The following is a 12,151-nucleotide window of genomic DNA, read 5'->3' as shown; positions in this document are numbered from 1 at the left end:
GAGAAAAAGAGGGTTGGCTGACGGTTTTGTCTGTTTAGCCTGCTGTAACAGAATCTAGTGTAGTGCATAATTTATAAAGAACTAAGATTTCCCACAATTTGGGGAGTCTTGGAGTCGAGGATGAAAGGATCAGCCAGTGAGGTCTCTCTCTGCTTGATATCTGCTTAGTTCCTGCTATTGAATCCTCGAGAGGAAGGATGTGTGATGCTCATGTGGCCAAGGTAGAAGGCAGGATGGCTGGAAGCCATGTGTTCTCTCACATAGGGGCCTTCACTTTCCAATGACTTGATTACGAATTAAAAGCAGAGCCTCTTAGTAAATGTTATTAACTAGTAACTTTTGAGATATGAATTTTTTGTTGTTGTTGTTGTTCCGAGTTCACCCCACAGCAAGGGTGTGGGAATGCTGCTGGGCAGACGAAATGCAGAGAAGCTAGACTGTATTTACCCTACGCCCGCCCACTGTAGGGTGTTGGGTTTGAGGGAAGCACCAATACAAGGCTTGAGGGGGGACTGAAGTTCCCTGACTCCTGGATGGGTATCCAGGAGACTGCTCAGAGAAGTCGGAAGGGAGGGTTGGTGGTGCACGGGCCTATGATGAGGAGCCTGGGGTCAGGAATTCAAAAACTCCTGGACATCCAGACTCCACTGATTTGTGGGGAGTTGGGAACAGAGTTGGGTCTGCAGGCTTAGAAGTCCAGGGCCAGGGGCATGGGGAACTCCAGTTTAGCTCATCAGAGATTGTCCTTGGCTTAGTTGCAATTTTCTGGGAGTATGGAGAGGCTTTCTGTGGGAGACTTAGATAGTGCAGGCTATGTAGATGAAGGCTTCTGCCACATTCCCCAAGGCATTTCTTGATGAAAAAGAGTCCATGCTTATCCATACCGTTCATTCACTGTTCGTTGTGAAAAGTGGGTGCATACCACCTCCTCAGGGTGGTCCCAAGATTAAATACCTTTTACAGGAAGGAATGTCTGGGGAGGGAATCTTATTGGCTTAACCCTCAGGGCTGTTAGATACCTCATTAGCATGGAGAACTCTATTCTCATGTGGGAAGTGTGGCCACATATTCTGGGCCAGGAATCTGGCAGGGAGCAGGGAGATGCCTAGTGTCTTAGGTAGGTCCCTGGGTGCCAGGGCCTCTGAACTCACTCAACCTTACCAAGTTTCCTGGTATGTTTCACTGCCCCACAATTTTTCAAAAAATTTTGTTCTCTAAATAAGAAAAAAAATTCTAAAAATAGTATCAAGAGATAAAGATAGCTCTAGGGTGCAGTATAGTACAAAATGTCAATGGAAGTATTGAAAGATAATATGAGGTAATCTACTTTAAACACCAACCAGAGATGAACTATAAAGAAAGATAGGATGGCTTAGTTCAGGTGAGCAGTACCCCAAATAATAGTTTTTCAGAAAGAGAAATTGGAGAATAGACAACCAAATACTTCAAGAAAAATATCAAAAGCTATGGATAGTTCAATGATAGAGAACTTGTCTAGCAGGCATAGATCCCTAAGTACTATCCCCAGAACAAAACAAAACAAACTTCAGAACCACAGAAAATCCTTCTATATTGAGGGAATTCACCATCTCACATAATAGAAAATAGTCATACCAAGGAAATTTCATGATCCTATAGACATAGAGAAATCCTAAGTTTCTCAGAGGAAAAAGAAAGACAAAGTTCATAAAAATATAATTGATCTTTAGATAGCATAAGCAGAAGGTGTTTGATTGCGAGCAATGCCTTCAGATTCTAAGGGAAAATGATCTCCAACACCCCTTTCATACCTAGCTAAACTATCAGCAGATTTAAAGACAGAATAAAGACATTTTAAACAGAAGAGATTTACATTTTTTACTAACTGAATAGTCTTTCTTATAAAAATTGACAAAGGCTCCATGTCTCCAAAGTATGAAAATGAAAGCTAAAATAAACAAACAAATAACATAGAAGATTCAACACACAAACAAAAAAAGAAGTAGAAAAAGGATGACACTGAACAGAGATTGTAAGTCAATAACTACTCAGTAGATTTAGAGAGCAATTAGTACATAAGGGAGGACTGAGTGAGAGGAGACTAAAATGAAGGCCGCATTTAAGAACTAATTAGAGGTAGAGACATAGACAAACACAACTTCATGATTGTCAATTCAAGGGAGAACAACAAGTTTAATGAGAAAGAAAATCTATGTCTGGGAACATAGCTAAGTTGATATCACTTGGCTAGCATATTGTAAGTCCTGAGTTTCATCCTCAGTAGGAAAGAAAGAAAGGAAGGATGGGTGGAGAAATAGAGGGATGAAGGGAAGGAGAGAAATCTAATCATAATACCCTGAAGACCCAGCTGTGGGTGTCTACATGACATTCAATAAGCACTGTATGTTGTTCAAGCAAGAAGGAGTTGAAATAGGACTCTCCTGGGAAGACTGAAAGACAGAAGCAGGTAAAGGAAGCAGAAGCAGATGCTTGATTTCTTATATCAGGAAGTTTGTAAGTAAGCCTGGAAGATGCAGTCGCAGCACTCTTAAGCATGGATTCAGAGCAATGAACACAATGTCAAAGGGAGAAGTTTCAAGGCCTCGCCCCTGTAGAGTGGGAAGCGGTGTTCTCAAGGTGACATCAGCCATTGGCTTCTTTGGGTTTTAAACTATAAGCACTGGGATACCCAACACTGTGCTTTGGTAACAAATTCAAAGTTACAAACTTTCTTCTCTGGAGAAGCATCCTCTGAAGCATCACCATGGGATCTTCTGTGTTACTCATGGTACCTTGACAAAAGCAACTGAATCAGGAGTGGGCAGTAGAGAGGAGAGATGGGAAGGCAGCTGGTACCTGGGACTAGTACCCAGTTAGCCACGAGAACAGGGGAAAGAGATGGGGAACAAGGCAGCCTCCCAAGGTGCAAGAACGTATTTGACAGAGATTGTAGGGAGAGGAACCCCCGGTGGGAAGGCATGCTTGTCCAGGCCCCTCAAAGCTCCCTGGTCCTTGTACTCTGTACATTGTCGAGGGCTACTCACCACTGTAGACAATTGTTCATTTGACTTCCTCTGGTTATATTTGACTGTTAAGAGCTGGGCTGGGGGGCAGGTTGCTTACAGAATATCTTCCTCTGTGAGCCTTCACCAAAGGATAAATAGAGGTCAGCAGAGAAATGAAGCATGTCCACCACCGGAGAGGGCTCCTAATACCTCCTCTCTGTCCCAGCAAGGCAAATAAGAGGCAAACTATGGTAGAGCATGCACTTAGCATGTGTAGGGCCCTCTGCTCCATCTCTAGCACCACCTTACATAAATTAATTAAGAATAAAGTTAGCTCAAGTTTCATAACTTGTCTATTCAGACTATAATTAGATGCCATCGGGGAGAAGCGTTGACATCATCTTTATGCATTTATTCTCCGCTGAAGGAGAATGGCTGTCAGATGCTAATACGTGCCTTGTAAACCCAAGCGAAGTTCACTGGGAAAGGGGGATTTCCTCCTAGGAGTGGCTGTAATAGCTAAATGGCCACCATACATAACAGACCCCCGAAGTCTTAATTACTCTGATGGTAATAAGGTTCATTCTGTAGGCTAGGAGCAGTGCCTACTCCCCCTTAACCCCCCATCCCCCACTCCTCCACTCCCTCACCTCCCCCACACACCCCCATCCCCCCAGTCTCCAGCTTCCTCAATTGCTCCATAAAAACAGGTAATTGCAAAGAAAAACCAAACAAAAGAGTACAGACCCTATCCACCCAGCCTCTAGGGGGAGAACCTTAGAAAAATGCCCTGATTTTACTTCCAGTCCCAGAGTCCTCTCCACAGACTCCTCCTGGAGTTTTTCCTCTTCTCCCTCATCCACTGAAAAGTTTAACTGTCTTGGTGATTAAGAGATTAAGAAACAGTGACAGAGACAGACAGACACATAGAAACACAGACACACAGACACAGACACACACACAGACACAGACACACACACAGACACACACACAGACACAAACACACACACACACACACACAGACACACACACAGATACAGACACACACAGACACACACACAGACACACACACAGACACACAGACACACACACAGACACACACACAGACACAGACACAGACACACACACAGACACAGAGTGCTAGAGTCCAGGAGCTCCAGAGAAGATGCTCACACAGGTCATCTATTAAGAGCAGTTTAAGCAAGGAGTGACTAGAGTCACACTGGTCTTGAGGAGGAGACAAGAAGGGGAGGGGAGGTACAGAGGAAAAGCAGGTCTCATTGCCTCTGTGTTCCTGACTCCCAGGCCATAACCGGCATGGCCATTGACAACCATCTTCTGGCACTGAGGGAGCTGGCCCGAGACCTGTGCAAAGAGCCACCTGAGATGTTCATGGATGAAACATACCTGATGAGCAACCGGTTTGTCCTCTCCACCAGCCAGGTACAGCCTCTGCATGTGTGGCCAGGGCCCAGGAGGCCCCATCACAAGGACATTAGTGACTTAGAACCAGGCTTTGTCTCTGCTTGTTTTCACACACACACATACACACGAACACACACACATGCACGCACATGTAGGCATATGTTTGCAAGTATTTAATGTGTATTATTTATGCAAAATAATTATACATACAGGATACAGTATACACTCAAGTATCTGCATGCAATGGGTAACAGACTGATCAACCTAGTTGGCATGTGCATCTGTGTGAGGGCATCAGCTCCCCTGAAACTGAAGTTGCATGCAATGGTGAGCTGCCATGCAGGTGCTGGGACTTGAACTCAGGACCTCTGGAAGAGTAGCCAGTGCCCTTCGCCACTGAGCCATCTCTTCAGCCCTTCTTTTTTTTTTTTCTTTTAACAAGCTTTATCTGTATTTTTGTGTGCGTATGCATTTGTCTGTGTGCCAATGTCAGTGTGTGTGGTGTGTTTTCTGGTGCCCCCAGAGACCATAAAAGAGTGTTGGATCCTCTGAAGCTAGAGTGACAGGCAGTTGTGAGCTAGCCGCCTGACCTCCGTGCTGGGAGTTGAACTTGGGTCCTCTGGAAGAGCAGCAAGCTCTTTCAATCACTGAGCCATTTCCCCGGCCCCAGGCTCTGCCTCTTGAGTTTGTCACCTTCGGTAGACTGATCTAAATGTTCAGGTCATTGATAGTCTCCCATCCTCTAAGTAGGAATGACCACAGGCTCCCTTAGCCAAGGTAGACAGCCTGGGAACGCATCCATCTGAGGGTTCTAACCATCATGCAGTACTGCCTTGCCATCCACTGCGTATGAGCGGGTATCCCACTGCAGAGAACCCTAGGATCTGAAGCCTAGCAGGCCTGGTTGGAGGTCCCTCAATTAGGTCATAGGGATTATGGTATTGAATGGCCAGGGCACCAATGGCAGAAAACCACTTATCAGCCCAATATTCCCCACCTGATGTTGTGACATACCATTGTATCAAAGGACCACAGCCACACAGACAGAATGACATTCATTAGCAGAGTGCTGCAGGGGAGGGGAGACGTGTAACCACACCAGTCTCCTGGAAGCTACCACATCTGCAAACCGCTGGACATGGGAGGTGAAGGAGGCTGACCAAGCTGTGTCTGAGGATAAAAGCCCACTCAGTAATTTAATTTTGTCATTACAGCAGTGGGCTTGCAGACATGAATAAGCGAGACCAGAATACCACAACATAAATTCTTCGGGAAACCATCCATGGGCATAGAGTGCTCTGGAATGGCTTCATGGCCTCCGGCCATTGCACGGCAAATTTATCTGACAATGCAGTGACTCTATTAGCAAGACTAATGGCTTGTTCTGCCCCATTAAAATGGCCAGTGCCGTTTCGGAAGGCCTAAGAGCACAGCAGCAGAAACCTGTGGATTTAAAACAGACCCTGCCCCACACTACACTGGCTCAACAACCCTTACTGATCCCTAAATTCACCTAATAAAATGAATCCGGGGCATGAGCTCTTTATTGGTATCTTTCCCATCAAACAGTAACATTTATGGCTTGGATGCTTTCAGAGACACACTTTCTTGGTTTGCCATGCAGACCGCAAAGCCTTAGCCCTCTACATTCAGAGCGTCTTAGCCGATTACCTAAAATTCCAGGTGACAGCAGGATCGGAAGTGCCGGTGCTGAGTAACTGTGCATGGGTGGGTGGGCCTTGGGGAGGAAATCAGACCAGCCAGGCAGTACTGACAGTAATTAAGGATCTGGGGGAAATCAACAGAGGAGAAGGCCAGATTTCCTCCAGTTCATAAATTACTCCCCGTGGGAAGCCATCTAATGGTTGGGTGCCACCAGGGTGCCATTTAGTAAATTAGCCTGATTGCCACAGTGCCTCAAATGGCCCCTAGATGAAGGAAAACTGTGACTCAGGCCGAAGCAGAAGTCACTGTGGGAGCTTTCGGTTCCGCAGGAAGGGCCAAGTATACACTGGGGAGTGGGGGTGGCTTGGGGTGTCTCTCCCCCCACACCTTGCACCTTGAGTGCATCTTTATCTCAATAGCCATGTCCAATCATTCACACCAACACGATTCAGTCTGGTCAATCAAGTCCACGACGAGGGGACTTGAACAGGAAGCAAATATGATGGTGGTCTCAAGATACAGGAAAGGCACCCACCATGCTCTAGCAGGTTCCAAGGTCAAATGCCACAGAATAGGTTGTTTCCAACCCATGCTCTTCTCCAGGTGCCCACAACCATGGAGATGTTCTGCTGTTATGGACCCGTGGTCCCCAATGGCTATGGAGCCTGCTACAACCCCCAGCCCGAGGCCATCACCTTCTGCATCTCCAGTTTTCACAGCTGCAAAGAGACCTCGTCTGTGGAGTTTGCGGAAGCTGTGGGAGCGAGCCTTGTTGACATGAGAGACCTCTGCAGTTCAAGGCAGCCTGCTGACAGCAAGCCACCAGCACCCAAGGAAAAAGCTAGGGGCCCAACCAAGCCAAGCAATCTTGACTCCAGCCACTAGCCCAGCCTCCTACAGAAGTCAGACCCTACTAAGCTCTGTTCCCATCCCCACCCCAGCTTGCTGCTGCTCCCCCTAACCTTGGGGGCTCACACGAAGCTGGCATGTTAAGAGAGAGCCCCTCATTATATTTATCAAGGTGGCCTCTGTCCTTTACAACTGGAAATGAGACCCAGCCTGGTTTGGAAGCAACCTGGGTGAGCTGGGAATTCCCGATGAGGTCTTCAGAAACGTAACCTTTACCCTTTTCCCAGCAACACCCAGTGGCACACATGGTAGCTCTGCCCAGTGGAAGAACAGTCATCTCACCACATGTTATGGGCCCAAATAGGTCATGAAGGCAGAGGCTAGCTCTGGATCACTATCTGTGGCTGTCCCTCCACACACTCACGTGCACACAGATAGCCTGAGTGGGTTTAGAATACAGTGGCCGGCACCCGCAAAGACATTTCTTCCTTTATCTTCCATAGCACAGACTTCCTGGAGTTCCGATAATCTCATCCAGCTATTCAGAGAGAGAGAGAGAGAGAGAGAGAGAGAGAGAGAGAGAGAGAGAGAGAGAGAGAGAGGGAGGAGGGAGAAGGAAGGAAGGAAGGAAGGAAGGAAGGAAGGAAGGAAGGAAGACCAGCAATTATCTTCATTTGATGGATAATGGAGCTGTCTCTGGCAAGACTGCGAGAACTAAAGCTGGGTTGTGGGTGAAGGGGCCACATGGCTGACAAGGAGTGGGGCCCCCTTTGGGAAGACACTGTCCAAAGGCGTTGCTTGAGTGATTCCCTCCTAAACTACTGATCTGAGAGAACCAAGCCTTGGTTGCTCTTCTCCATCAGAAAAGAAACTCACTGTATTTATTGGATGTATCAAACCATGCACTGTGAGGGTGTAAGACCCATACCTGGCAGAGCCTTGGCTGGAGGGAACACCTCCTCCCTTAGGAAGAGACTGGAAGCTGGCCTTCCCCCTCCAAGAACAAAGGAGTGTACTTATATTTATGCAAAGGCAACACTGAGCCACGGCCACAGGCTGCTCTGTGGGGACCTTGGGAAAGGAGGCTATTCCACTCCTACGTGTCTCTCAGAGATGGAAAATGACACAGTTGTTTGAAGCGGTGACCCATTGTAAGTATGGCCACCTTGTCATACTGCTAAATTGCCAAATTATTTATGAAGTTGATGTTTGGGTTCTATTTTTATAATATAGTTCTAGATTTATGGCAATATGTACATCTTAATTTATAGTTCTGTGCTTTAAAGAAATCCATGTATGAATAAAGAGCAGAATATTGAAAGCATTCCATTCAAGATATTTAAGGACCTGTAAGTCTGTATTCAATAAAATGCAATGCCAAGAAAGACAATGTTGTCATCGTTCCCACTGACAGATGATATAAATCCTGTGATCCAAACCAACAGTTCATTGGCCTGTGTGGACTCTGCCAGCAACAGTGTCTGAGGGTGTGGCGGGAACACTGCACAAAGCCAGGAGTTTGAAGCCAGTCTGGGCAGCATAAAGAAACTGTTCATCTAAGGGCAGAGTTAAAATAAATGACACTGGGCCATAAAAGAAGAGGGAGGGAATCAAGTCTCTGCTAGTGCATGTGGCCACATCATGATTGAGGAGAGGTATGGGTTTCATGTGGCATTTGTGATTGACTGACAGGAATTCAGTGCAGAAAAGAGTGCTCTCTGTAAGCCTATCTAAACATGTCTGTGGACGGCATAAAGTGAAGATACCTCACTAGGAAGCCCAAAGGAGCTCCAGACTTGTGTGTCTTATCGCATTTCTGGGTGTCCTTACTTGGAACATGGGAATATTGAGGCCAACACTGCTTATTTCTGGGGTTTGGGACAAGATGACACGAGATGGCCATTGTTTGAAAATAGAGGGGAAAACTGTCGAGATCTAGCATTCTTGTTGCAAGCTCACCAAGGCAAGCTCACACTGGTCCAGGCTGCAAGACCCACTCCATAAGTGAGCAGTTGGTGGTGCAGAGTGTAGATTCTTCTAAATGGAGGAGGAGGAGGAGGAGGAGGAGGAAGAGGAGGAGGAGGAAAGAGAAAAGAAGAGAGGAGGGAGAGGAGAGGAGGGAGAGGAGAGGAGCTTTGATCTCAAATTCTAGAAAGAAGGATGACCACCATGAGCAGTGGACAGGAACTACAAGTTCATCATACATGACTTATCTGTTCTAGCTTCATGCCTGTGTTGCAACACCCTGAGCCGCACAGATGGGGAAAGGGTCTCTTCGGCTGACAGCTCCAGGCTGCAGTGCAGGATTGCCGAGGAGGCACGGAGCAGCGGGTACCACAACCATAGCCAGGAGCAGAGAGAGGAGAAACCCCTGGATCCCTGCCTCTTCTTCGTCCACTGCTGATGCTTAGCTCCCTGTCCTCGCTCTGTGTCCTACACAGGTCAGAGTGCAGCCCAGAAAATGGCACGACTCACAGCAGAGAGTCTCTCCCCACTAATAAAGATAAGACAGTTCTGAGGATGTGCTGACAGGCTTACCTGAGCTAGATAATTCTTCAGTGGAGACTCCTTACGCAGGTGGTTGTAGGCTGAGGGAAGTTGGCATTTATTCCCAGCAGCGCAATATCCGCTGTCCTGTCCAGCACACAGTCCCATGGGGTTGACAAGCTGTGCGAGCCCACAGAGAGTGAAGAAACCACTCAAACCAGCACAAATTGAAGCCCCAGAGGCATCTCTGTCTGTGAAAAGGCTAAAAATTAAAATTAAAATGAAAAAAACCTCTTACCATCACCCTACCCACCCATGCATACACACACACACACACACACACACACACACACACACACACACAAACACTCACCTGTGCCCCAGACAAGGGCAAGAAATCCTGCCATCTACCCAAGGTGGATGCAAGGGGAAAAAGTGCATGAGAAAGCAGAACCACCGCTTTGCCCTGTGAGGATGAGAAGTCTGCATTTACACAAATCATCTTAAAAGGCCAAACTGGCTTGATACAATAAGACCCAGAGAACTACATACAAAACCACTTCCCACCTCGGACACATCAAACGCCCACAGTGGGGAACCGTCTATTGCAGATGAGCTCACGGTCAGAAATACAAAGCCAGGAAAGGATGGGCTCTCCAGGAGAGCCACAGAAGCCAATGGAGTCAGGACCACAGGTGCTTCAGAGAAACTAATAAACAGATGCGTTTAAAACTGTTGAAGGCACTGTTGAAGGGAGACAGGATAAGGAACTCTGACGTGCGTGTGAGGGTTGAAGGAGGAGCGTCCTTGTTTGCTTGCTGTTGCTATGATAGAGACTGTGGCCAAACACATCTTAGAGAGCAAAGAGTTGCTTTGGCTTGGGTATCTCTTCACAGTCCACGGAGAGAAGTCAGGCCAGGAATTCAAGACAGGAACCTTGAGGCAGGAACTGAGGCAGAGCCGTGGAGGGATGCTGCTTACTGGCTTGCTCTCAGGGCTCACTCCGTTTACATTTTTATACAATCCAGGACCATTTGCTCCCCAGGGGGTGGGGGTGTCACACCCCTCACAGTGGGATAGACACTCCTACATCAGTCATCAACCATGAACTTGCCCAAAGGCCATTCAGAAGGAGGCGGCTCCTCAACAGAGGCTTCCTCTTCTTCCCAGAGGCTCTACCTTCTGTGGAGCTGACAAGACAAAAGCTAGCACAGGGACATATGGGACAGGATGTGGGGAAGCACTCGTCAACGAGAAATGACTGAGAATATTCCAGAATCTAACAAACAATTCTAAACCTCATCGGTCAACCCCGCCCTCCCGCCCCCCCAAAAAATAAAACTAACACAAACTTTAAAATACTTAAAGAATGCTAAAGATACCAGGTTCTGCTCCCAGAATACCTCAGTGACAAGGGTAGCATAGCTTATGATGATATCACCAAACGGTACGGGCTACTACTATTGCTCTTGCTTACCAGCCAGAGCTCGATGAGAAGTCCCTATTGCTGAAGATGCCACGTGATTTGGTCTCCGGATGCCCGATAAGTCAAGGAGAAAAGGAGCTGGAAGTGCGCCCCCTGCTGGCTAGCTTTCCTATTGCTGGAACGTGCTGTATAATCTGCTAGGAGAGAAAAATCTTTAACAGTCTTCCTGCAATGCACCCTGTGCACTGTCCGGTACCAATTTGCCAGGCAAGTGTGCTCATTGGCATAATTGGGGCACCACTGACATGAGACTGTCCAATCACTTTATTGTTAGATCTGGGTCCCTCTCCACAAGAGGGATTCACATCTGGTACTATAAACCTGGTCAAAACCCATCACTACGGAGGTCATAAACTCTAAGATGGGAGCCTACTATGAGTAGATATGGTACCAAACTGCTTCCTAAGGTCTATACCCACAGACTAGAGCCACTCTCCAAAATGGCCAGAGAAACTTCTGTTTGTAGTTTATGCAGAGAATAAAGGAATGTTGAGTGTTTGGCTGTAAACATGACAACAATGCCATTTCCTCTGAGGCTCAGGGAACCCTGTGGAAGAGGATGTGGGAAGATCAGAGGGTAGGAAGGGGTGCTCTGAAATGCTATTTTCTAGTCATGGTGCAATGAAAACTAGCCAAGCAGAGAAGAAGCCTCCAGCCAGGGCACCAGTGACTCACAGCAGCTAAGTATGCAAGATCTGCATAGGACCTACCAACATTCCATCCCAGATGGGGAGGGATCCGTGTTAAAGTTTGCTGGGATTGGGGGAGCCATATTCCTCAATGCTATATCCACTGGTAAATAACCAAGCAAGTAATCTTCCATATGTGCCCATTCAGGCAACCGTAGTTAAATACAGTGAGTAAAAATCAGCAGCAGAAAGACATGTATGGGGGAGAAGGGTTTATAGGAGAGGAGAAAGGGGGTTTGGCAGAAAGGGGAAACATAAACAGACGATGTGAGGTATGACCAAAGTCCATCAGATATGAGTATGAAACTGTGGAGGGGTAAATTAAATTCACTTAAAGGTACCTCATAGCAAAACGTTTGGGTCATGGTAAAAGTTTTTATGGGCAAATAATGCCTCAAAGCACATCAGAAAACAATATGATAAAAGAACTGGTGAAGTACATATAACTTTGAAAAAAACAGGGGGAACCTGGACATGGTAGCCTATCCCTAAAAGCCTCAGCACTTGAGAGTCTGAGGTAGGAAGATAAGGGGTTGAAGACTAGCCTAGGCTACATAATGATTTCA

General features: G+C 46.8%; 1 protein-coding gene across 3 annotated transcripts in view; it reads left to right on the top strand.

Annotated features, from left to right (window-relative positions):
• Chat (choline O-acetyltransferase) overlaps positions 1 to 8,308 on the top strand; it is a 59,576-nt gene extending 51,268 nt beyond the window's left edge. For all 3 annotated transcript variants that reach the window (NM_001170593.1, XM_087587675.1, XM_087587674.1), the window contains 2 exon segments: positions 4,290 to 4,427; positions 6,678 to 8,308. In NM_001170593.1, the coding sequence (NP_001164064.1) occupies positions 4,290 to 4,427; positions 6,678 to 6,959 (420 nt within the window). In that variant the 3' untranslated portion in view covers positions 6,960 to 8,308.
• Positions 8,309 to 12,151: the final 3,843 nt, after the last annotated feature.

The sequence above is a fragment of the Rattus norvegicus genome, chromosome 16 (genome assembly GCF_021556685.1).
Source record: "Rattus norvegicus strain SHRSP/BbbUtx chromosome 16, alternate assembly SHRSP_T2T, whole genome shotgun sequence".
NCBI lineage: Eukaryota > Metazoa > Chordata > Mammalia > Rodentia > Muridae > Rattus > Rattus norvegicus.
Note: the sequence above shows the minus strand (reverse complement) of the source record. Positions and strands in the feature narration are given on the sequence as shown.